The sequence below is a fragment of the Rhinopithecus roxellana genome, chromosome 7, assembly GCF_007565055.1.
Source record: "Rhinopithecus roxellana isolate Shanxi Qingling chromosome 7, ASM756505v1, whole genome shotgun sequence".
Taxonomy (NCBI): Eukaryota; Metazoa; Chordata; class Mammalia; order Primates; family Cercopithecidae; genus Rhinopithecus; species Rhinopithecus roxellana.
The window spans coordinates 98,135,403-98,163,180 of NC_044555.1; the positions used below are offsets into that span (position 1 = coordinate 98,135,403).

The window sequence follows — 27,778 nt, forward strand, 5'->3', positions numbered from 1 at the left end:
GAAAAATTGTCTTCCACAAAACTGGTACCTGGTGCCAAAAAAGGTTGAGGACTGCTGGCTTAAGAGAAACAGCTGGGCAATTTTACATTTGGAAATTTTTGGCTGTTACATCAAGATTCACCAAAGGTAATTTATATAATTTGCAGGACTGGCTGAATATTAGGAAGAGAAAAATGCACCTGCCTGAATGTTTTTGAATTCAGTGAGAAGCACTGAGAAAATCCATTCCCAAACTATCATGCATTCATATGATATTTTATACCTTTCAAAATGTTTAATAACCCATTCGTCCATTTCAATAGAGGTGTTAGGAGCACCAACTCTGGTGTCAGCCAGATTACCATTTGAATCCCAGTTTGGCCACTTCCTAGCTGTGTAACCTTGTTTGAGAAATTATCCCCATTGCTTCTTAGGCCTTTTGGCTAAGATCAAGTGAAGAGAAGTTACTTATCCCCCTTAAGCCTCAGTGTCCTTATGTGTAAAATGGGAGTGACACTAATATCATCTATCTCATGGAGTTGTTAAGAGGATGAAATGAGATAATATATGAAAGTGTTTAGCAAAATGTCTAGCTTATAGTAAATGTTTGACACAGTATAGAGCTTATTATCTTTACCATAGCCCTTTGGGGTAGACACCTTCAAAGGGACAGATCCTTGACATAGTAGAGAAACAGTGTGGTTCTTTGCAGCCAAAGATTGATTTTCACAGGACTTGTTGCCTGTTTTCCTTTAAGTCTTTATTTCTGCCTAGCCACAAGCTAGGTATCAGTGCTCATTCCCACTCAAGACGATGAGTGAAAAATAGGACTAGTCCACAGAGTTTCCTCAATTCCTGTTTCTCTTTAGGACATGTTTATCTTGCAGCAATGTGTCCTGTTCATTTACCTATCCCCTCTAGTCCTACTTCCCCCCCTTGAAATCAGCAAAGCCATCAGTGATGCCACCTTTATTTGCTGGTACATAGACTTGAGGGGATGGTGAGTAGAAGAGATTCCTAACGTAGGTGGAACCAGCAATTGGTTCTCTTACTATAGGCATTCTTCTGCCCTTGATTCTGATTGTTGAAATGTCTGTTTTGTGGGTGGAAGATCTGCTCATTTTCAGGCTTTGCTCCCAAACACCACAGTGGAAGCACAGTTTACTTATGACAAAGCCCTAAGAACATTCACATTCATGCAAAAGCTGTAAGTAACTGCAGAATTTAATATGAAACTTTCCGTGACTTAGGAAACAGAAATAAGAGCATGGGCATTGATGTTACATAGACATGGGATGGTATAATCTTACTATTACATTTACTAGTTCTGTGAACTTGTTCAAGTGACTTAATGAATGTGCTTCTTCATATGTGGAGTGGAAATACTGTAATAATAACACCTCAGAGGTTATGAAAGTTATGTGAACTTGTACCTAAGTAACTTTTAGCAGAGTGCCTGGGTCATGATAAGATTTCAGTGAATGATAGCGATTTTGTTTATGGCTTGTGAAATCTGTGACGATAAACTGTAAACATCTATTGGTAGAATGTCTTGAATTACTTCAAAGCAGTTCCCAAATGTGGATCATGTGATCCTCACAATCTACTGGTGAAGTGATCACCTTTTCTAGATGAAGAAATAGCTTCAGAGGGGTGAAGAGATGTACCTAATGTCATGCAGCTTGTGAGTGGCAGTGCTAGGCTGAGAAAGCACCAGTCCAGATGATTGAATATTTGCACCTTCACTTGGTAAAGCCTTTGGGGGCTACAGTTAGCAAATAAGAGCAATTTGAACTAAGCGTAATCCTTCTTGTGACAAAAATATCTAAATGTGAGCTACAGTTTATTTACAAACCGAACCATAGGTGTTTCTCTTTGTATCTTGTGCAATCCCCAGAATGTTGCAAGAGTGAAACAAATGTGACATCATAGCAGTACCTTTCCAAACACAGCTGAGTGATATATGGCCACAGTAGTACCATTCACCATCAAGAGGAAAATCTTTCTTGAGGCATAAATACTGTGTGGTTCTGCTCATGTTGCTTCAGTAACACCAAATGTTCAGAGTCTGGGAATTCTTAAAACATACAGAAACACTTCAACAGACCTGTGGCTCCACTCGGCCATTTCTCTTCTGACATGAGAATTACAAGACATCACGCTTAGTAAACGTTAGGGAGAGGATGGGAGGACAAAAAGATAGCAGCACTTTTGGCCTCTCTCTAACATTTTTCTCATAGCCAAACATTCATCTTGAAGCACTCTTCTCTTAGTTTCTATGACAACATATCAGTTCTCCCGCCTCTTTGACCATCTTTCTCAGGGATCATTAGTCGCTCTTCCTCTTCCAACCTCTAAATGTTGGTGTTCCACAGAGATCTGATCAAGTCATCTTTCTCATTCTGTGTTCTTCCTGAGCAATTGTGCATATTTCCATGCTGATGGCCTCCAAACAAATATCTTCATCCCACATGTCCAGCTCTCCATTGAACAGTTTCATAATGCCAAATGAATGTGTTAGAACCACTGCTACAATTGTATTTGTGTTACTGTTGCTATCTCTGTTATGAGGAATAGATATAGCTAGAGATACAGTTTTTCCACCACATGTGAATTGACGTTTCCTTCAATTATTTTATTACTTGCCATGTAGATTATGCTTTTCAAAGACAAGATGCTTAGATATGTGTCTTGCTTCCCACTAGATATTTCTAGTTAAGTTTTTACTGATATTTCTATTGTGTCACTGGCTTAATCCTCTCATCTTTGCATATTGCAGTCTTGGTAGAATTATTATGTTTGTTGGTAAAGTCTGGATAAAAATTTAGATGAATTTTCTAGAAAACTCATTATAAGGGCTGTTCTATTGGCCAAAAATATTATAATAATTCTTATTCTCTTTAGAGTACAATTATTACAGGTGGTCTAATGGTTGCTAATACAAGGGACTTCCAACATATTCATATTTTTTATCAGCACACTAACTTCATTAGTTGTTTTTCATCCCCATTGTAAGCTATTTGGTTATTTTCATTTCACAAATATGGAAACTGAGGCACGGTTCTGTTTGGAATCCCAAATGCAAACTAAAGCCTGCAAAAACCATTAGATCTCCCATACTCCTTTGGGCCTCTTGGCATAGAAATATATTTCTACCCTGATTTCCATTTGGGGTCCTGAGAACAGTTAATCCTATCAAGCCTAGCATCTCTACCATCTTTGGCCAATGTCCACTGTAGAGGCCTCTCTTGACATCTCTCTTCTCCTGTCTTCCTAGTCCCATGCTGCTTGTGTTTCCTGTCTCCTGACTGATTATCTTAGTGTTGTCACTTTTCAAAATGATTCCCATGTTCCTACCTGGAACATCTGACTCCATAGGAAAAACCTTTCTGAGTCTTCAACCCTAGACATCTGCTACATTGTCACCTGAGTAATAGTTCTGAAATTCAGAGTTAATCGTGCTATCTCACTACTTGAAACCTCTTCATATACACAAGAGGAGTCCAAACCTTGTAGAAAGGCATATTAAACCCATCTTAATTTGTCTCTATCTCCTTAATACACATTGTTGCTTGTCCTGAAAAATGGTGTGGTTAATTGTTTTTCTTAATTCAACTCAACTGTACATCTGCTGTGAAGCCTCCTTCATCAGGCTCCTGGGAGTCTGTCTCTCTGTCCTTCTATAGCAACCTTTTCTCATCTTTGCACTGAGATGTCATGGCTGACATCCATTACATGTTAAATCTCCTCAAGGGCAGGGTCAACTTTGTTCATCTCTCACCCTAGAACATGGTGAACTCCTGCTTTCCTTTATAGCCTGTTCAAGTGCTATATCCTCTGAACCCTCCAGGCAGCATTAGCTACCCTTCTTCCACTGTCCTTTCAAAGCATCCAATGCCTACCTTAGGACATAATAGACACTATTTAAATGATGAATAAATGAATACATTTAAGAAGGTTTAATGATTTCTTCAGGATCACAGAAAAATCCAGAAGTAGAGCTAGAGTTAGTCATTCATTCCTTCTGTTAGAAACAATTCTTTTGGGTTTATAAAAAGCCTACTAAATAAAAATCAACCCTCCAAATTAAGTTTGCCTAACAACATGCAACTTAGTTCTTAAATGTAGCATGGAAGGTAAGTTTCTTTTTCCTAGTGTTATGTGCCTAATAAATTTCCCCCAAAGAGATCTGTCCTGCTTGTATATGGATACAGTTCTAAAAATGCTTTTAAGTCTTACACATATTATTTTCTTCCAGAGTTTTGAGATCTGTTCTTTTACTTGTACAGCACCAGTATTACTCAGTCCAGCAGAAACGGGCCCAAGGCTAAGAAATCTAATCTAGCATGCTTGAAGTATTCATTGGTTGAAATATACTGTTGAATAATAATACCTTAACGCCAACCTAGTGCTTCCTACCTTTCAAATCCTATTTAATTCCTGCTCATCCTTCCATACCCTGCTCAAGTGCTATATCCTCTGACTCTGGGAATATTAGCTATCCTTCCTGCTCTGTCCTTCCAAAGCATCTTGTACCTACCTAGATTGTATCATACTGTATTCTTATTGTATATATGCATGTCTGCCTTCCTCACTAGACTAGAAGCTCTTTGAAGATCGAGATTTGTCTTTATTCTTCTCTCTTTGTATGTTTCCTGTACCTGACATAATACCTGGTACATATGAATGTTGGTGGTGGGAGGATGTAAGGCCAGGCACCTATGTTCCCTGGAATAATATCAAACACATTCCTTGTGTGTGGTAGTATGATTTCTCATATAGCAATAAGGTGAAGAGAGTCTTGACCTTTTCTGAAGTGCTATAGCTCCTCTTTTTAAAATTTTACTTCTCATTTTGCAATGCACATATCCTTGTTTTATAGTTCTATTTTTGTCTGTATATGACATACTTTTTTAAAATTATATTTTAAGTTCTAGGGTACATGTGTACAACGTGCAGGTTTACATATGTATACATGTGCCATGTTGGTGTGCTGCACCCATTAACTCATCATTTACATTAGGTATATCTCCTAATGCTATCCCTCCCCTCTCTCCCCACCCCATGACAGGCCCCGGTGTGTGATGTTCCCCCACCCTGTGTCCAAGTGTTCTCATTGTTCAATTCCCACCTATGAGTGAGAACATGCAGTGTTTGGTTTTCTGTCCTTGTGATAGTTTGCTGAGAATGATGGTTTCCAGCTTCATCCATGTCCCTACAAAGGACATGAACTCATCCTTTTTTATGGCTGCATGGTATTCCATGGTGTATATGTTCCACATTTTCTTAATCCAGTCTGTCATTGATGGACATTTGGGTTGGTCCTAAGTCTTTGCTATTGTGAATAGTGCCACAGTAAACATACGTGTGCATGTATCTTTATAACAGCATGATTTATAATCCTTTGGGTATGTACCCAGTAATGGGATGGCTAAGTCAAATGGTATTTCCAGTTCTAGATCCTTGAGGAATCGCCACACTGTATGACATACATTTTATGTATAATGTGTGGCCAGTAATGAAACCCACTGCTGGAGCCTATAACCTCACTCAGAGGTAGACACTTATTTATCTGCTTACACCCATCACTTAGTATGATGCCTAGCACATAGGCACTGGTAAATATTTGTGGTTCGAGTAAGTGAATTCATGCACAGATGGGTTACTTAAGGGGCCTCAATAATATATTCTCAGTTACTATCTGACACCTCAAAGAGTAGTACCTCTTTTTTGGGCTCAGGATTATTTGAAATGAAAGTCAACCAGAAATCAACAAGGATAAAGCATTAGTTGGTATATTTTCCTGTAAAAAGGAATGTTGGGCCGACATAAGATCTTTTCTTTTCCTCTCTTTATGCAGCTATGTGACCTATAGACCTTCATTATTAAGCTGTGCAGAAGAGTATAGGGCATGCTAGGTGATCTGCTAAAGGCCACAAAACCAGCTGGTGATTGACTGGCATAATTGGGAGTACTATGACACAGGGGATTTATCAGGCTCGATCTTGAAGAAAAAAGAACACTCTAAGACAAGCATCATTTGATACAGAGTTATGTACATTTATTATGAACACCCAAGTTTCCTCCCCTTTCTCTCTGCCCAGTGCTTTTGTCAGAATGTGCTCTAAGCTACACTGCAGTCTCCACAGGAATGACTCAAGAACTACTGACCGATTTACCCTCAGGCCTGCTGATTACAGCTCCTTCCACCAAGCCCTGCTTCCGTTTTATCTGCAGTTTTCCTCCCAAAATACCCTGTCTTCCTTCCTGTGTGGTAAGGGCTGGGCCCTGTGATCTCAGCTTGGGGGCTTTCCAGGTCCACAGAAAGACTTAGGCACATAGCAGTCTTTGCTTTGTATGTATATGAGCACTAGGGAAGTAAAGCTGATCTTGTGCTGGGGTAGACATCTACTCTAGCATGGACTAATGATAAGCCATATATTCTATAAGTGGACAGCAGCAGCTGCAACCAGGTAGTAAAGTAATAAACATTCAGCCACTTGCGAATTATGAGCTTGTATAAGCTGGGCATGGAAAGGCCATGGGAAAACCAGCATACTCAATTATGAGTTCGTCCTTCAGATCAGGCTTTTAATTTCTAAAGAGACTGCTTTGGGTGTATTATGATATTTTAAAAAATACCCATGCCAGTTTTCCTTAATGCAAAACATTTGTCTGGTGGGCTCAAAGATGGGGGAATTCCTACAAGTAAGGCCCTTGTCAGATAAATGATTATCCCCTACCATTGTGAAGGGGGATGGGCAGAAAGTAGCTTTTGTCATGTTCCGTTCTTCCTTCACTATTTAAGAAAGGCTGTTTTTAATAGATGTTATTTCCTCTTCCTTAACCATAGCTCCCAAATGAGATGTTTAAATGCATGCTGAGCTCTTTTAAAATACGGGCATGTAAACATAGGGCAAGGGGCAAAAACTTGAGGAAGTGTTGCATTTTACACCAGTTCAAATTCTTTAACCTCCAATTCTGGCAAGAAGTCACTTTTTTGGTGAACTGTGAGCTTTGCTAAAGTGATCTAAGTTCCTACTTTAGAAATAATACCAAATCTCCATTGCCCCAGGTAGCTCTTCTCTTCAGATATGAAATGGACACCTTCCCTGTAGAAAGCCGATTTGGGTACAGAGAAATTGGGAATAGCGCAAGGACCTAGGATGATGAGCCATGATGCACAGGTTGAAAAGCAACATTCAGCCACCTCTGTGGTATGCAGAAATCTCTAGGAAATTCAGAAATTGAATTTCCAAGCTTAAATTTGAGGACATTTGTTGATATTTCACTGAGATGGAACAATAAAGGGGATAATTATTATCCATGGATAGTAACAGAGAGCAGCGAGACCTCCAGAGACTCAAGACATTGGTTTGCCATATCCTGCTTGCTTGGAATGTTGGTCTATCTAATTTGTTCCATCTAAATGCTTCCAAGGATGTTATGTTCTCTAAGAACTAGGAAATGTTTTCTTGCTTGGTTTTGCTTCCCTTTTCTTTTTCTACCAATTTCTCTGAGGCATCTTTTAGGGTAATTACTTTTGTTTTTTTGTACTTAAAATATTTCTACCTCTATTCTTTATGGATCTTATTTTCTCTTCTTAGAAGCACCAATATTGGAAACAAAAAGCTGAAACCTGTAATAATGCATTGGTTTGCAAATATAAGTACATGTAAGATAATCATTAGCATCTTCTGGGCATTAGCTCATGCAGCACACACAATGAATAACAAAGTATGGTGCTGCATATGTTTAGAGTCTTAAGAAGTCATTTGAAAAAGAACTGTATTTAAAAAAAGAAAAAGAATGATTTGTTCCTTATATGCAGTATATGGAGTGTGGATGCTGGATTATACCTATTGACTTCCTATTTGCAACTTGACATTGAAATTTGCAACTATAATATACTGGCTTCTTGGACTCAATTAATGTCAAGTTCCTGCTGAAAACAATGGAAGTCACTCATGAAAATGTTAGCAGACAACAATACTACAGCAGAACTGACCTCGTTTGCTTGTTTGTATGAGAGAGAACATGAATGTATGCTGTGTGAGTGTGCTTGTATGTATGTCAGCAGTGAGCTATCTCTTACATGATCTAAGATTGAAACTAGGCGGCTGTAAAAAGAGCTAGTGCCTCTCTTGCTTGTCCGGCTGCTTTTGCAGATCTCCTGCCTAGCAAGTAGCTCAGCTCCTTCTGATCAAATGATCTTAGAACTGGCTTCCCTCTATTACACACTGTAATGATATCTCCCTAGTGAGGCTCTCTGAAACAGATACCCCTGTCTCTGATAGAGGAGTTCCCTTGGTGAGTGCTCCAGAAGAGGCAAGCTCCAAAACAAGGCCATCTAAGAATTGGTACAACTAGCCAACGAAACCTGTTGGAGTTTTGTCAGTAAATCACCTAGCCTTGTGTCTTTAAATGGGAAAAGCCATTTGAAATAGTAAGTACCAGCATGAAGTGGGTTGAAATGAAAAGGGTAGACCTATTGTATGAATCTTTTAGGAGGATAAAAATGTATATATGAAGAGTCTGTGTGTGTTTGTGGGTTTACTTGGATATGCATTGTATTGGTGTACTGGAAAGGGAATTAACGAGTTTAGGAGCTGAGGGATTGGATACTCTTCTCAGTTTTTTCATTTCTGACCTTGGGCAAAATAAACTCAATGCTTATAAATTCCTCATGTAAGAAATGGAGATGGTACTTTCTTCTTCACAATGTTGATGTCAGGCTCAAAGAAGAGCAAGACATGGAAGCCCTTTGGACATTACAAACTCATATGTTTTTAAAATGAGGTGTTGGTAATCAGATGGTAGCTGGCTTTGAAATGATGCCCAACTGCTTGGCAGTTAGACTAGTGCTGATATTTCCAAATATGCTTTCTTGTCTCTGACCTGCTACAATTAGGTCTATAGGCTTATGCAACATTATGAAAAGCTTACGCAGAGCTGTAACAAATACATAGAATGTATAGAGTTCCATTTCATTACTTCACACATGTCTTTAATGCCTATTGGGAACAAGAGACTGTACTAGTAGTATGAAAGTATATAATTATGACTGAGGGGCTCTTACCCTCAAGGAACTTATGATCTAATGAAGGGAGTGACTTGGATAATGACTGTGCAATTTGAGACAAGATGATAAAAATGGCAATTTGGGCCCATCTAGCTGGCTATAGTTTGTGGTTGGGCTGCCCTTTTTCCACCTAGTTTGGGAATGGTAGTGTGGGTTCTCAGCTGCTGGGAGACACAGATCTGGTTCATTCTTCTCCCTATAAAATGCCCACTTTGGCGTCTTAGCATTTTATGGGCATTAATGTGTGAAAAGTCACTAGAAATCTTCCGATGCTAGTTGCTGTAGAGATGCAAGGCAACGTATAATATTTCTTTCAAATCCTAAGACATTGTCTCCTTTGTGGAAGGCTAGATGATTTTTTCTTTTTTTGGCAGGTAAATGTTCACTACATCTTCTTACATTATCAGTCACAAGTGAGCTGTTTGGTTCTTTTGTAAATAATGCATCCAAGATAAAGTGGATTTAGTATCAGCATAGGCTAGTTAGCAAAGCATGGTTTGTTTCTCAGTCAAGTCTATGCCTGAAAGCTCAGCTAGCCATCTCAAAAATGTATGCCTTTGGTTAAAAGAGAGCCCAAGAAAGAGCCAGCAGTTGTAACTCTTGGATTTTTTTGCCCACCACCAAAGTACAATTCAGTGTACACATCATTCTGATAGTAAATGCAGCAACCTCATCATCAATACAAAGAACAAGCCTGTGTTGATATCATTGTTTAAGGAGTCATTAGCTAACTTTGTGTCTGTGTTTACTTAATAACTTGAAGTCTGAATACTATTATGAAAAAATCAATTCTTTTTTATCTATAGAGATAATTCTTGTTATAAAGAATTCCTTAATTCCAGAGATTGGAAATATTCTTACATTTTAATGTAGTGAAGGTTCTTTGACCAATTCAAAGGTTCTTGACCTTTGAAATCCTAAAATCCATCCTCTTTTAGATGTGTTGCTGTCAGTTCATTATTATAGGGTTGTCAGCTCATCAAGTCAAGGTTACTTGTAACCCCTCATATATATATATATATATATATATCAGAAATATTAGGAAATTCACCTTGGAAATTTCCCTTAATGAACAGCTCAGTCCTATGTTTGATCCTCTCATTTGCTATGAAAAGGGTGTTAAACAAACTTGGTGTGTGCTCAGATTTGTGATAATAGCCTTGTGTGCCTGGTGGTTTTGGATATTTACTTTTGGGTTCATTAGATCATGACTGTACATATGCTAACCTGGGGTTTTGTTTTTAAAAGAAGGGCAGTGTTAATTTAGTTTTCATTGGGAAAATATGAAAATACATAGTTATGTCTATTTTGAAAGCAGACAAAATAATACAGACATATAGTTGTTTCTTTTTCTCCAATGGTATGATATCTGATAAAAAATATTTATTTCAATTGCTCATGGCTTAATAGATGGTCCTCAAACTGTAGAACTAGTATTTCTGGATTCTCATCCTTCACACATTTGGGTAGAGTGCTTGTAGCAAATAGACACAATTGGCATTTTTGGTTGTATTCAAACTAACACATAGGTCATAGTGTGAATTTTGGTCACATTAGCTAGAGTATAGTTGATGAACTATTTTTCCCCTTGACTTCTGGATCTACACAAGTTGGTGGTGGCTTTCTTTTTTAACCTACCCAGCATTCCCTGAGTGTCCAGTTGTGGCACTTCACTTGTTAAGAGAATGCATTTTGGAGGAATGAGAGACTAATGACAATTGTTTCTAATTTATAATCATTTAATCTATAGTTACCATGCATCTTGGTAATAGTTTTTTTCTCTAAAATGCTTTGCAGTAAAGCTCTGTGTCAAGGCAAGTTAATGAAGGTCCCTCTGTATGTGTTCATGTGTGCTCCTGTGTGTACATGCCTTCAAACTTGTGTGGGGAGTGGGGAGAAAGGGAGAGAGAAAGATACAGGGAAAGAGAGAAGTAATCTCATTTAGTACTCTGAAGAAAAGGGGTATTTAGACTCCTTGCCTATCGTGAAACAAGAGGCTTATGTCTTATTGCTGATGAATTGCAAGTGTAATTACAGAGCATTGCTAAACCACATTAAGTCCCAAGGGCCGAATCAAAAATATACACCATCTACAAAAGCCATTTAAATTATCTCTGAAAAACCTAGTAGTCAAGTATGAAATCAGTCTGTGAGCAGATATAAACCGTTGCTGGTTATCCATTAAAATTAGCTCCACAATGCTAAGGGCCAACCTCTAAAAGTAAAATAAATGGCCCGTGGCTGTATCTAATGTGCTACTCACAAGTTTCTGTACTGTTATAGAAATGAACAACAACAGTTGAACTTTAAAAATAAACAGTTTTTTGATTGGGTTCCTAGAGAATAATGGTGCTTTTGTACAATTTCTTGAAATAGAGCCTACAGCCGCCCAAAATAAAATAGTCTCTTTCAAGATCTTGGAAATAATGACATCATAGGCAGATTGAACCAGCAATCCATTAACAGTATCCTTTATAGAAAGCTGTCTCAGGGGAACACATGGCTAAGTAGACTGGCATTGTTTATAAACATAACATAATAAAATCACTTTTTAAATATGTTTGTGGAATAGTAGGAGATACCTCCCACTTGGGAAACAAATACTTTAACCTCAAGGATTCCTTGCAGGTCCCTACCCTTTCTCCATTGGTCTTCTAAAAGTGTGCTTAGAGGCCCTTGATTTGAAGGTGAGTTAAAATACCAAGGACCTCCTGTACTATTCTTTCAACACCAAATCAGAATGATCTGGAATCATTAGCAGAGGATGATTGGTTGTGCCTTGTAACGGGTAGTAAAGAACCAAAGTAATATCAAGATAATTAAAACAAAACCATATCTGAACTGTCTAGGAAAACGGTTTGGTTCATGCTTTATTAATTTCCTAGTATGGAACTGGACATAGGTTCTTCAGTTTCATTTCTGTCTTTGTAAAAGGTGTATTCCAACTCCTCTTATGATACCTTGATGAGTTGAATGACATTGAAACACTTTCAGTTTCGTGAGCAATAGGCATGTATGTCACATAGGCTGAGTCCTTTGCAGAATGTCTGTGATACTGACCATGGCAAATGTGTGTTATTGAAGTTTTGGTCGGGGATTTTTAGTGCAGTATAGAAGTAGTTTGAGTTTTAGATCCCAAGTATTCCTTTCTTCCCAACCTATATTATACGTGGTCAAATAAGGTCAGGGTAATCAGGCAGCCTGAAAAGAAGCAGGGCATCTACCTGCCTCTCTGGTCAGATGGAGTAATTAGGAACAAAAAAGGTTACTCTGTTGTTAGCCACCCCTATTTATCAAGAACAAAGGAGCATAGTATTTTAAATTCTGTAGTTGAGCGGAAACCCTGGCTGGCTCAGATTCTTGTCTTATCTTGCAAGATCAGCTTTGTATATCATTTTAAAGAGGTCATGTGGCATGTTTTCCTGACTTCTGTCATCTCAAGTTAAATATGTCATCAGAAAATATATATTATCCAGAAAATGGTGGCTGTCTCTCCCTGTGAGACACTCTGTTTAGAAATTTGTCTTCTAGGTATTTCTATTTTCAAATGTTCAGTTTCTCTGCAATAACTTTCAAATTTCATTATTTTTACCAAGCTAGATTTTGTATATCTGTATACATATTTATGTAACAATCCCTTCATATTTGTGCATAGTTTTTGAACTCAGAAAAGTTAAAGAGAAAACTAGTGCCTTGTTTCTGGTGGCAGATGTTCTCTGTGACTAAATTAAAACCATGAACCTGTCCAGTACAGAATAATGCCGCTGGTGAAGTCAGTCTTAAATTCACTTTAATTCTAGAGAAACTAGGAATTTAGAAGGACCAACAGTCAAAATGCAAAAGATAATGCAGACACATTAGCACTGGTCTCATATTCCAATTAAAATATTTACTCTAGTACCAATAGTATCTATGAATATGCTTTATCCTTGACATCCCAATTACTTTTTCATTGTACCTTGTTCTGTAGTTTGACCTAAATAGGAGTATGTGAGGTTTATGAAATTGTTGGTGATAGTGACAAACCATTTATTACTTAGTATTTTCACTATCATTATTACTGAAAAAATATAGAATTGGTCTTAATTCATTAAGATAATGCAAGACATGACACTTAGCAAAACCAAAGAGATCTTCCGTTCAAATCATGATCAAGCCAATTGTTAGTTGTCAATCACCTGTACAGATGGAGAAGCTATTAATTGATAGTAACCTATTCTTGAGTAGTTACAGACTGTATATATTTGAGAGAATTTAGAGCAAAATAAAAATTTTAAAATTCTCTACATAACATGATGTAAATTAGAGTACATTACTGAGAGTAATAAACACATTGTAACCACTAAAGGGCCAGAAAGGATTGATAGATAATTTTTCAGCACAGCAGTTAATGAGTAGACCCCTGTCTTGTTTTTATTGTTCTTAGGTTTATTCATAGTAAATGTTGTTGAAACGAAGTGATATGCTAAGTCATATTTGGAGAGTTGTTATGTTCCTAAGTTAGTATCAGGTAATACTTGATAAACTTACAGAGATGTAGTTTTAAAGGGACTTGATTTTCCTTGAATTCAAACTGGGGGTTCATTTGGAAGGTACTATTAGTACCTGACTTATGCTGGGGTCAGGACCTTATGGAAGGACTTTAATTAGAGTAGGAAAATACCTGGAGACAGAAACATTTCCTTGGGGGAGTCCATGCTTTTCCGGTTTACCTTATCCTCCCGGGGGAATGAAAACCGAATATACTCAGACGTAGACACAAGATACTAAAGAACAATGAACTTGGCCAGGCGCAGTGGCTCACGCCTGTAATCCCAGCACTTTGGGAGGCTGAGGCAGGTGGATCACGAGGTCAGGAGATCAAGACCATCCTGGCTAACAGTGAAACCCTGTCTCTACTAAAAATACAAAAAAAAAAAAAAATAGCTGGGCATGGTGGTGGGCGCCTGTAGTCCCAGCTACTCAGGAGACTGAGGCAGGAGAATGGTGTGAACCCGGGAGGCAGAGCTTGCAGTGAACTGAGATCGTGCCACTGCACTCCAGCCTGGGCGACAGAGTGAGAGTCCGTCTCAAAAAAAATAATAATAATAATAATAATAATAATGAAATTAAGAGCAAATAAGCTCCTAAAACCCAGACTGGATCTTACAGCTAGCTACCTCTGTCACCTCCCTTGTCCCTTCTCCCAAGACGTAAAATGTGGCAGGGAGTAAGATTATGGTGTCTCCTCGGGAACTGGCCCTCCGACATTTGCCCACCTTTATCTTCTGCCTGCTTGGGAGAATATGGAACATTGTTTACCCTAACAGCCACTCCAACTGGTGAAACTGCCAGATCTATGGGATGGGTTCTCAGTTAATTATCATTAAAAACAGGAGAGTGCATTTTGTAACTGAGGTACACACATGTAAGAAATAAACACCAAGGACATCTCACTGTTAAAGCAGCTAACAAGTCATTGTTATGGGCCATTAAAAATCAACAGCCAAACCTGTGTCAATTCCAAACTCTGAGGAGGCTGATCACCTGACCATTACAATCATCAGGATAGAATTTTAAAATAAGATTGTAAATTGTTCACTAAAACACTGGTAGTGGAGAGGAGAAAATAGAGTTTCAATGTGGGAAAAGCAAAGGGACTTATGTGTTCTTATGATATTTGGAAAGTCATTAATCACTGCCTTCACTTTCCTTTTTTGAAAATTGCATCAGGGTTTTTGGGAGGTAACTTCCTTCCCTCCAGAAGAGAAACCCCTAAAAACGATCCTCACACAAAACCTGAGAAAACATGAGAACAGTGCTTTTGTTTCTAATATGTTAGAATCCCCATATTTATTAGGTTGTTTTTAGACCTCTTCTCCCTCAACTCCTGTTTTTTCCCTCCTTTTCTTTAGGAGCTGTGAAATTGGTTGTAACTGAAAATGTCTGACGGTCTAGATAATGAAGAGAAACCCCCAGCTCCCCCACTGAGGATGAATAGTAACAACCGGGATTCTTCAGCACTCAACCACAGCTCCAAACCACTTCCCATGGCCCCTGAAGAGAAGAATAAGAAAGCCAGGCTTCGCTCTATCTTCCCAGGAGGAGGGGATAAAAGTAAAGTATCAGTGGCCGGGCATTGAAAATGGGCTAGTTTATTCTTTCATTTTTACTTTCTTTCTTAGGTAGTTGTTTCTTGAGGATTGACTGTTCAGGGCCTGCCTGACCTTTACATCTACATCTTCAGAGGTTGCATTTTGTCGGAGAATAATGTTTGATTGATTTACTGTGGGCTGGCAGAAAATACATTTACACTGTGTTTTCCTTTCACATAAAATTAATTTCATAGTGTTAAGCCAAGGGTAATCATAGCAACAGTACTGTCTTGAATATATCAACAGTGACTTTCTTTCTGATAATGTAGAGTAGAATTTACAATAATCCCTCCCTAACTGTAAGTTGTTCTTTTTGGACATTTGGGTATAGGTTTACTTCTGTATACCTTTTTGGTAACTGAAAATTTTGAATTCAGTATATGGGAATCAGTCCACGTTGCCACAATATTGTCTCTCTGACTATATTGTAAGTGGGAAGGCATTTCTGAGTCATTTGTTTCCGTTCTCATTCTTCAAGCTATTGTCCCCTAGATAGCCCCATGTGCACTGAGTAGCACACCAATATATTATTATTTATCCTTCTGGTGTTTAGAATACCATTTGGTGCTTAAATATCATATGCTAACGCTTTGTGATGAGCGGGGATATGAAATCTCTAGTAAGTAACTTTCAGATTGCATTAATTAGCATAAAGCTGAAACATGGCTTCTACAGATATGAAGCAAGTACAAGGGCACTGACACCATAGAAAGTTGTCAGAGGGCAAGAAGGGTGATGTCTTTAGAAGAGAAACAGGACTTTCTCAATCTGCTTCTTCAAGGTAAAATAAATAGCTTTGTAGGTCACATACACTGTTAATCAATCTACAATTCTTACCATAAAGAAAGCTGAAACTATTAGTATGGCCAGTACTGCCACTTGTACACCTACATAACTTAAAAGATGCTTTGTTCTTCATGACCCAAGGATGGAAATGATGGAAATGAAGTTAAACCTCTGGATTGAAGATAAACCGAAGAATAATGAAACACATTCAATGCAAGAGATCTGTGACCATGCAAGAGGAGTTTTCAAAGACATGTTTTTAGACACTGAAATGAATACAGAAAAATTTTTGTTGGGAGTAAGGGATGGTTTGAGAAATTTAAGGTGCACCATAATGTGGAGACCAGGTCTTATTTGACGGTTGTGCCAAAGAACAAACCGTTCCTGCAGCTCTCATGTTGTATTCACCACAAATTCGGGAAGTGGCTGAAGAAGGGGATTACGTGCCTGCACAAATCTTTAGTGCTATTGAGACTCTCAAGCTTTGGAACCCTTTGAATACTTCTGAAGAGCAAGAGCCCACTGATGCTGAGGTCAGCAAAATCAGAGAGGCTGACATTTCCATTTTTTGCCAATACTTCAGGTGACCTCATAATGAAACCCTTGCTGCTCTACAGAAAACTGTGCCTAAACCCTCTCAGGGGAAATAAATGAGCCAACTTTCCAGTGTACTGGCAAGCAAATAGAAAAGCCTGGATGAATCCTCCTCTCCTTAAGGGATGGTTTGAACAGTACTTTCTTGGGGATGTTCAAGACTACTTAAAAGAAAAGAAAAATACCTTGAATTCAAAGTCCTGCTAATTCTTCAGTCTATTTGGTGTTTCATGTACATTTGCCAATATGCATCCTAATGGTAAGGTTGTCTTTATAACTAGCCACATGTCTCAGATTCTTGAGCCTTTCAGTCAGTGTTTGATCTGGCCGTTCAGGAAGGCTTATTATAAACTAATGTATAACTTTCTTCACAATCTCGCGAAGTTTCTACTGTCTGAAGATCCTAGTGCATGAGACTCCTACATCATTACTAATGGCATATCCTTAATAAAGGTTTGGCTGTTGATTTTTAATGGGTTTTCAGGAGGTAACTTCCCAAAGAGGCATTAGATAGTTTAACAGAGCCTGTCATTAATGTGACCTGTGAGAAGACTTGGCTAGAGGTGGTGAAGTATCTTTCCTCTATCCCTCCCAAAGACGAGAAAAACCTATGGATGAGGATGAAAATTTGGCACAAGAGCAATCACTGGCAGAAGTTGAATCTGAGCCTGTTGACACTAATTCAAGTTAATGCTGCTATAGGCTGATCCTCAGGAAGCTTTGTTGACTCCAGAGATTATTATCATAAGTGATGATGAAGACAATTAGGAGGCTGTGGGACTGGAAACAAATACAGCTATAAGAAACAGGAGCAAAATTTTTAGAACAAGATTAAAACCTCCCTAAGAAGGTAATTAAAATTGACATCTTTACATGTGTCAAATATTACCTGTTCAAAGCTTGAGTGACTTACAATTCTATAAAGAGGTGCTATGATGCCTTCAAACATAATCATATTGGACAGACACAATCTTCAATAGAACTTAAATCATGTGCCATTCAATACTGTTGCTGGACAGCTGATAAAACTACCTTCAGACAAAGTTTGATTTAATTAGACTCTATTAAAAGGTCCTATGAGACTTTTAAAAAGACTACATTGGGAAGAAAGAAACCTCAGAAAAGCCTAAATTATCAAGTAGTACCATTTAAATACTCTTACCGGACAGCTAATAAGCTACCTTCAGACAAAGATTGAATGATTAAATTGAGCTCCATACAGAACTGCTAAGGTGTCTTCAAAAAGGACTTGAGAAGACAAAAGCATCTGTAGAAGGGCCACTTAAATTCACTTGCTTGATAGAAATAAAGCCTCAAGCAAGTTGTTATAACTTCAGGATTCAACTTCACTGACTCTAAGAGTATAGATATCCATAATTTGAACTAAATGAATAGTCCACTTCTGTTCATTGCTTCTCTGTCACCCCCATTTGCCACTACCATAATGAGTGATAGATATATCCTCATCACCACTGGAAGTCATCTCAGGATCTAAATGGAAACTGTATAAAGCCTATCATTTTTACTGATTTAAACTGTGTAAACTCATTATTCTTTTTATGTAATGTGCTGTTGTTATTGTTTGCCTGCATAAAAATATTTATGAGGGTTTTCAACAGTTTACTTGAGACCTCATTTTTGCCCATTTTTTTCCTTCCCGATATCATGATCTCCTCAGCTGAACTCTCTTACCTTGGGGGTTGTTCAGGAACCTGACTCTCATGGGGAAAGAGGGATTACTATTTCTGTGTTCCTATCTCTTGGTAACTGCTTAATCACAGTCAGTCTTGAACTAATGGAAGGAGCACTGGACCTGGGTTCTTGAGACCTGGGTTCATGTTCAGCTCTGCCACTGATTATTGTGGCATTGGGCCAGTCACTTGGTTTCTCTGAGCCTCAGTTTCATCACCTGTTAAGTGAGGATAGTAATACCTGGCACAAATATCACAATATTAGTGATAATTGAATATAATTATAAGTACCAGATGGCTATTAAAAGTAAAATGAGGAAGTGCTGAATAACCATAATATCATTATATTTGTAGCATTTTGGACCTTATCGATGAACAACTGAGAAAACTAGGTTTTTGAAATCTTTTATTTTTTAAAAGTAACTTCCTCCCATTTTTTATGTCAATTATAGAAAATTTTAAAAAGAAAATTAAATGTGCCTATAATTTAACAAGCCAGAGGTAACTAAGTTGCTATTTTTCTTTTTAGTACCTCTTGGTCTCATCATAAATTGTTCATCAATGTCAAAAACTTGGAAAATAACGATAAGCATATAGAAAAAAGTAAAATCACCCATAATCACAAATCCCAGAAGCAATGTTAATATTTTGATGGATTTATTTCCAGACTTTTTCTATGGCTACATATGCACATATATAATTTTTACATAGAAAAAGTCATAATGCATACAGTTTTGTTGCTTTTATACTTAGCATTTTTATCATGAATATTTTCCTACATTTATGTGAAGTATTTGTAAATATTTTCAATGGTGTATAATGTTTCATCATAGGATGACATCATGGTTTAGTTAACCATTTTCTTTTGTTGGATATTTGAGGGTTTTTCCAAATTTGGCCATTGTAATTTCATGATGTCTATTACATTACCTAACTGAAAATATTTGCTTTGGTGACAGCAGAGGATTTTTTGTTGTTTGTTTGTTTGTTTGTTTGTTTTTGAAGAAGTCCTTTTAATAGCTACATTTCATTGACTAAGTGGAACTTCAAGAGACAGGTAGAAGGAAAAAAAAGAAATAGTAGATGTAATTTTAAGATTGAGGATTTATTTTGTTGGTGACTGTTCCAGAAGCTGAATTTTGGTGTTAGAGCAATTTAGGAAGGACAGTTTGCCACCATTTCATGATACTTTACTGTAGAAAAGTTTTCAGGATTTAGACCAGGAAAGAGACATCCTAACCATATACATTGATTTTATTTTATGGGCCCTGTGAAATCTGGGACTGATCAGGTTTCTCTTTTGTTGGCTACTAGAAAGCTTGGAGCCAAATGTGTGGTCAATGCATAGCACTTGTAATGGGACTCTACGGTATGTATGCACTTTGTATTAGCTTTCTGCCAGGCTCCATTTCATGTTCCTATTTTTATTGTTTTGGTTTTTTCCTTTTACTTTTATATCTGCTTTGAATTTATGCTATCATGTTGTATTTTGTGTATTCTTGTAAGCCACCTGACATCCATCTTGGAACACGGTGGGGAATAAACACATGAATGAATAAATAAATACATTAATAAATACATGAATAAATCAACCAATAAGGAAAAAGCAATGAGGCAAGTGAATGCAGCCAGGACTCTGAAAATTGCATATTGCCTCCAAAAATAATCAATGTTAAGGACTTGAAGCTTGGAAGAACATATTGGAAAGAAGCAGGTGAGGCTGCGAGGCTGCATTTAGAGGTGACATGTTCTGTGTGACGTCTGTGTCTACTGAAGCATGCTTATATGTTTTGTGTCTTCTGCTGCACTTGAGCATTAGGTGTGTTTCAGAGGATATGCAATGCTGTGTAAAGGACTGTGTCTTTAAAGGGCACAGTTCATGTGCTTTTTATTTGTGGGGAATCGAGAGAGATTTGGGAGCTGGTGAGCCTGGGAATGATGTGATGATCCTTCTTCTTGGAGGCATAGGAGGGAATCATTGTATATAAATCAAATCAAGACAAATAGGAAGTGTTCTACCATTTACTGACTAGTTACTGGGTGCCAACCTATGTGCCAGACACTTTAAATATATTGATTTAATACTTACCACTCTATATTATTCCCTTTTTACAGATGAGGCAATTTAAGCTCAAAGCATTTAAGTAGACAACGTAGAATCACATAGCAAATGACAGAAGCCAGAAGCCTCCCAAGTCTCTCTAACTCCAAACCCTATGCTTACTTTACTATATCACACTACCTTGAAATGGGACAAAGGGAATATGTGGTCAACTATGTTCCCAGCATCTAAAAGCCAGCAGTGGCTTTCATTTTTCTTTAAGAAAATGATAGTGTGCTTTGAAACATATCTGAATTTCAGAAGATGGGACTTTTAAAAATTGCCACTCGAAAGGAAAGAAAGAACTTTTTCACATGTTTTTGAAAGACATGATGATGAGAAGATATTCTTGATAATGTAGATATGCTAACATTTGCTTTGGGTGTTTTGTAGGGTTTTTTTGGTGTGTACTTTATAGGCTTGCATATTGCTTACTTTAAAAAGCTGAAGTTCTAAATAAGTATGTTCATATATGTGAAAGAGTCCTTAAAGTACTATATAGTTTTGTTATTGTATTGAATATATATTGTTCTAATTCCTAGATTATGTCATCTTCTATATACTCTATACAGCAGGAATCCTTGCTGTACAACAATTATATTAAAGAAAATTCTCAGTTATCCTTTATGGTCTTGTTAATCAAATGTTTTGGTCAATGCATATTACTAACTTTCATCTAATTAATGCACAATAAAATATACTTAGTGTGGTAACAGTATGCAGTCTTTCTTTGGTGATACTGAAGACCCTTTGGGATCTTGCAGTAGCTCAAAGTTATTATCACTGCACCAATAATGTGTAAGAGTGTCAATTAATTCAGGGTTCTGTTATCAGAAAGCCAGGTATCAGAGACTGCTACATCCTGAATGGTGCTTACATTCTTGGTTCTGCAAATGTAGCCCATCCAGCTTAGCAAAGAGTGCTCTTTGGAAATCACTGCCCTGCCCTTTTGGAAACCTGAAGGACATGGCATCTTGCTTGTCCTCTAGGGTCAGTGCTATGCCCCAATAGAAGAGTATCTTGTACTACTCCTTTACTCCTAGGCAACCCGTGTTAAAATGGGAAGAAGGTGGAATAAGGACACACACTCCCTATCTACCAGGGTCTGTGCTTCCACTTTAAGGCCAATGAACAGGGAAACTGGGCACAAATATGGTAGCCCCCTAAAACCACCAGACAGTCAAATCCAAGATAAGTATGGAATGTAGGATTGGGAGATGTTTACACTAAGGTAAAGAAGCCACAGGGAGAAATAAATTGAGAGGAAGTAATGACTGAAAGGGAGATTAGGAGGTGGAGAAGGTACAGAGGATGGATGGAATAAGAGGGGAAGACAGAAGAGTGCTGTATCAAACATGAAGTTGGATACGTTTTAAAAAATGAAGTGTTGCAAGAAGAGGAACATTGACAAAGGCTAAGGGATATGAAGTTGCTTTCCCCGTTAAGGCAAATGAGGCCTCTTTTTTCTCCTCAAACTTTTACCCTATATAATTATCCACATGATCAGAAGGGTCTCATTAAGACATTGCCTCATCTTTGCTTTTTGTTTTCAAATGTTTCCCATCAAAGTTGTTGCATATGTCAATTGAATGCAAATGAAAGTGGAACCAGTATGTGTTGCCTAGAAGGAGATGAGTAAGAGGTAACTTCCTAATGAGTTCCCAGAATAATCACTGTTGCTGAATGTTTTTGAAGATGATACCACTGAAGGTGCTAGCTGTTTGCATGTGTGAGTGGGGGCGACTTGAAGGGCTCACATGTGACTATCATTTTACTTCCCCTATCCCATCATCCTCATGGAACATCTGACCTGTGAATTGGGCTTGTGGCCACTCTTGCAGAATCAGGTACCACATTGAGTTTTTATCTATACATTAAAGCCTGCTAATTTGAGGAGGACATATATTGTTTTCCATAGCCACTGAAGACCTAGCAGGAGAAAATGGGCTTAATATTCCACCAGAGAGAATGGAACTAGACATAAATTCCAGATAGGCTAATTGGATGCTACAGGTTACTAAGAGTGACATTTTCTAGAATCTTCATTGGTTATCTCATGGCTTTAGCAATTTCTACACGAAGGCAGGAGAATGGACCTTCCACCATGGGCCTTCCCAACTATATGCTTCTGAGATTTGCTAATATAATAAAAGATATTATAATAAGAGCAGTGAATGTTTAAAATGGCCCAGTTTAATCCTCTTTTCTCGGTAGATATACTTCCAAGGATATCACTCATAAGATGAAAGTGCTAAGTCTAAACATAGTCACCCTGTTACTTAGTACATTGCTAATAAGATGATGTATTTTGGAAGGCCGTTATAGGTGTATTATAATGTTCAAAACCTCTCATAGCAGTTACCTTCTTCAAACTCCCTATGATGGAGATAAGGCAGGGATTATTCCCATTTTACAGAGGAAGGCAGAAGTTCAGAGAGGTTAAATGACTTCCACAAATTTGCTCCACTACTTAAAAGCAAAGCAAGGCAGACCTAGAATTTGGATCCCCCAACTCCTAGTCCAGTGGTAGTTGAAGACTGTACTGCTTGCATAAAATGAGAGTAGCTTAATTGTAAACAGGTTTCAGCCAATGGAATATGCAAAAATTCAATTTTTACAGAAGCAAGTAGAACCTAGGTGCCTCAGTGGTTACAACAGTAGTCATACCTTTATCCTGACAAGTTATTCCTCCTGAGGGCCTAATTTGCTAACAGGAAGTAACTAGCTTTTGTAAAAAAGAAAAATATGGAATATTAACATAGAACACAAAAGTCACCTATCATCTCTCCCCTTAGATTCATTCATGATCCAGTATGTAAAAGATATTTGGGCCCTCTTAGGCATTTAATGAACACCTTCTTTTTCTGCTCGGAATCAATATGTATTTGCCCAAGATGCTAAGTGTAAGCCAGAAATATGGCTGTTATGTGGAATTTCTTTTTAAATTTTTATTCACCATGTACTGTCAGTTGCTTTAAATACTTATCACCAACAATAAAATCTATTTTTATGCCTATTTTTCTATTGTAGTCAACACATAGTACTTTCACGTATTTCCAATGCAAAAAATAAATAAATTTGTAGGCCCACACAATGATATTCTTTATACCAAAAAAAAAAAAAAAAAAAAATTGGGTGTAAACAAAAGAACTGATCTCTCCTTGTGTACAGGGAAATGTAATTCTTGTAAATTCAGAAGTTGAGAAATTCCTGTGGGTCCCCTCTTGTAATATGCCCCCAAACAGGCTATTTGTTTACAGAGCAGATGTCTCAGGGATTAGAACATGCTTTGCAGAAATCAGTCCCTCTGGAACTATTACTCTCACAAATGAGCGCCTGCCTCTTTGAAACCTGCAGGGCTGCTGTTGTCATAGGAAGAACTATTCTGAGATACTTACTGTTACCTAAGTATAAGGAAGGCTTCAGAAGGCTTCCCTAAGGAGGGTTATGGCACAGTGTGCTCTGTGACCCACAAATCAGAGGATAGAGCAAAATGGCATTTTTTTAAAGTAAAAAAAGGAACAACTACAGTACTTAATTCACTTTCCTGGTAGCTAAGTAGACAGTAAGGCATTTCATTTCTTACAGACCAAAGGCAACATTTTGTAAATGACCTGTTTGGGGCACTAACTGTCAGCCTCTTAGTAACAGATAAATCAATGAAACACCAAAAGCATCTATCATCCAGCTAAAGAGTAACCAAGTCACTAAGGATCATTTGTTAGGAAAATGAAGGATGTCACCCATAGGAGGTGGACGGCCCTTTAATAAGACTTCTATGTCCTTTCAACATGGATTTCCCAAATCAATGCTCAGGAATATTGAGATGAAAAATAGGCCTTTAAATATGACAGATCTCTAACCTAGCCATCTCCACTGTTTCTGCCAGAAGTGGTCCCTGTGTCTACAAAAGTTGTTTGGCTTTAGGAATATATAACACTGAATGAATACAGATTGCATCTGGGTAGGGTGAGGGGGACAAAGGGTGGAAAGAAGGACAAGGGCTTCTGGTGTCAAGCTAGGGATTATGAGATAAGTGCACCTCCCAGGAGGGCCTCGGCGTCAGCAACTTCACTACAAGCCTCCCAGTGGAATGTTTTATTAGGCTTCCTTTATCTCAAAGGACTTAATGGAAGACCACAGGATAGAGACATGAGTATCCAGCCAATGCACAAATCTGGGCTGCATTCTGACTTTGAGCACAGATTTAATTTATTAGCTATCTCAGTTTAAAAATTAGAATCTGGAGCATGTTTTTAACTGCTTATATACCACTCAGAAAAGAGTTTTGCCTACTTTTTATGTGCCTAGCTCTGTGCTGAATATTGTGAGGGATACTACGTATGAGACAAGCTTCCCTATCCTCAGGTAATTTTCAACATAGTTGCAGAAATCATACACACACACACACACACACACACACACCGAGTTTGTCGGAAATTCCAGTAGGTGATCTTAGAGACAACAGATACAGTGGTAGGGAGGTCCTCCCCATTCCACTCCCACCATTCATTCTCCTCTTCCACCTGAGTGAAACAGCAACCATCTGGAAGCCTGCCCCCACCATGGCATGTGTACCTTAGCAGCACACAGTTATCTAGCTTGTTTTCTCACACCTTTTTTTTATTGTGTCATTCAACTATTCAAAAACCTTTCTCAGCACATTTTGTATTACTACCTCCGATTTCATCTTTCTTCCCTTCCTGATTTCCAAGGCTACACCCTACTTATTTATTGTGTCTTCTCATTTCCTCATCAACATGCAATATACATCCCTACTTCCAAGCTTTTACTTTTACTGTTCTTCCTAGTTGAGATGACTTACCCTTGCATCGAGGTATCCAGTCTTTAAGGCCCATTTCTCAAGACATGCCTCCTTCAGTAAGCCCTGACTGTCTACCACAGATTTCTGTGATCTTTTCTTTGACATGCTACTATACTCTATTCTGCCCAACTTAGCACCTAATTTTCTTTGGCAGTATCTGTTGCTATTTCTTGTTTATTAAGGTTATTTTCCCAGTTAGATTGCAAGTTCAGAATATTACTTAAGTTTCTAATGAATCACCCAGAATAACCTGTCACTACATTGATCCACAATTCAGTGTAGTTGCTAACTGGCTCACTGATTCAAAGGAAAAGAAGCTGTGACAGTAGCAGGAGGAAGTTGTGTTTTAGAGCCAGGGTTGTAAAATGCTTGCCTCATAGAACTAGCTGGACTATGTGTTTATTTTTCTTTAGAAAAATTATTTCTGCATCAAAAATGCTTTATACAATATTTTGCTTTTAGCTTTCTGTATTAACAAGGCTTTAAATGCTGCTTTTAAAATTATGACATGTACCATAATATTTTGCATGCTTTTCATTGCTTTTAAAAAGATGATGATTGTTTTGTGCTTTTAGGCTAAATTTATGTAGGAAAGCATTTTCCTATGTCTGTCTTCTGTCATCCTTTTTCTTTTCCTGCATGCTCTGTTTCCAAGAAGCTAGAAAGTGTTCTAAAAAATAAATCTGAAAATGACCATATGACATTCAGTGAGTAGGCCCAACAAAACTTCCAGGAATTTTAGGGGAAGATAGTAAATGGAACTCCTACAACAAGGAAGACTCAGGCGACAGCTTTCTAAATTGCTTTCAGAAGGCAGCCATAGCACCATCTAGGGATTTCATCTGGGGGGAGAATTGGTTGCTTTGCTCAACCTTGAACCATGCCCAGCTATGTTGCCATATATGCCTTTGGCTCCAAAGTGGTACCTGGCAAGAGGTGTGCCTGAATGAATACAGAGTCATTCCCACTGTTGGGGTAAAAATAGCAACAACGCCACCAATAACAACTTTAACTACAAAAACAACTCTAAAATATACTCCTCACCCTTAGGCCTTCTTGGCAGACATCAGTCATCTTCTCCTCTTCTATGAACACATAACAGCAAATAGACATGACCTGTCCCCATTTACTGGGCCTCATTTCATATAATGAAGGTCTTTCATTCATCCATTCATTTTTTTGTTCATTTGCTTATTCATTAAACATTGAGTCAGATGCTGTGCTAGGTAGGTGCTGGGGTACAAAGGTGAAAAAGTCCCAGTCCCTGGCTTTGAAGAACCAAAGGTCTAGTCAGGGACACAGATACGTTATTCAACGATTAGAGTTTAGCGTGGGAAGTGTAATATGTAGGAGTGAGAACTGAGGAGAGGCAATTATTCAAGACTGAAGGAAGGGGTGGTTAGGGAAGGCTTCCTGGAGGAGATGATTATTGAACTGAGGTGAGTCTTAAATGGCTAGCATAGAGCTAGCCATTAAGGAGTAAATGGTATCCCAGGTAGAAAGACCATCATTTTGAAGGCAGTAGGCATGACACGCTGTTAGTTGGGCTTCTATGAATACAACTACAAGTAGTTCAGAAAAACTGGTGCTCTGAGAGTGGGAGAGGGGTAGGAGAAGAAGCTGTGGATGTAAGTGAGGACCAGATCCTGGAGGGCTTATCTATGCCATGCTAAGGGGTTTAAATTTAATTCTGAAGGCAATGGGGGAACATTGAAGCAGGGCAATGATATCAGATTTGTGTTTTAAAATATCACTCTAGCCACAAGAGGAATCGGGAAGAGAGGGAAAGAGACCAGTCAGGCTGTTGGAGTCATACAGGTGAGAAATGAGAGTGGCCTGGCTTAAGGGCCAGTAACAGCAATAAGAGAGGATAATGCAGAGGGACTATTTAGGGAGGAGAATTCATAGAACTAGACAACTAATCAGATGGTGAGAGGAAGAGCTGGAGAAGGTTGAGTTAGGAACCAAAAGAAGAGTTATTATTTCTTGTTTTAGATGGGGAAAAGCAGTTAATTAGTTAGATAATTAGTTAATTAAATAATTAGGCTTGATTTTGAAAATATTTAGTGTGAGGGGTCTGTGAGGTACCTAAATAGAGGTGTTCAGTAGCCAGTTAACTACCTGGGGTTGGGGTGCAACACAGATGTCAGGGCTGGAGGTATATATGGAGAATCACTAGTGTCCATGGGGATTGAAATCATGCATGTGGATGAGATGACCCAAGGGAGAAGTATATTGATGAGAAGAGATGAGGACCTAGGACAGCTGCTAATATTCCCCATAGTATTTAAAGAACTAACAGAAAGAAGCACCTGCAAATGAGGCTGAGAAAGAAAACTGAGAAATGCAGAAATAGACTCTAGGAAAGATTTGTATGAAAGAAGGTGGGGGAAATGTTAGCTTCAAGAAATTCGTGGTCACAAATGTCAGTTTTGACTAAAGGTCCACACTTATAAGGACAGAAAAGTAGCCACTAGTCAAGGAGGAGACTAATTTGTGACTTTAGGTGAGCCATTACACTGGTTTGAGGAGTGAGAGCTAAATAAATCTAGATTGCCTTTTCAAAAAGTTTAACCTAAAGAAGGA

At 38.1% G+C, this 27,778-nt stretch overlaps 1 protein-coding gene across 1 annotated transcript in view; it reads left to right on the plus strand.

Moving 5' to 3' along the window:
• The window catches only part of PAK3 (p21 (RAC1) activated kinase 3), a 132,685-nt gene that overhangs the window by 12,443 nt on the left and 92,464 nt on the right, over positions 1-27,778 (plus strand). The window contains exon 7 of the mRNA XM_030934462.1: positions 14,956-15,157. Within this exon, the coding sequence (XP_030790322.1) occupies positions 14,983-15,157 (175 nt within the window). The 5' untranslated portion in view covers positions 14,956-14,982. The remainder of the gene's footprint in view (positions 1-14,955; positions 15,158-27,778) is intronic.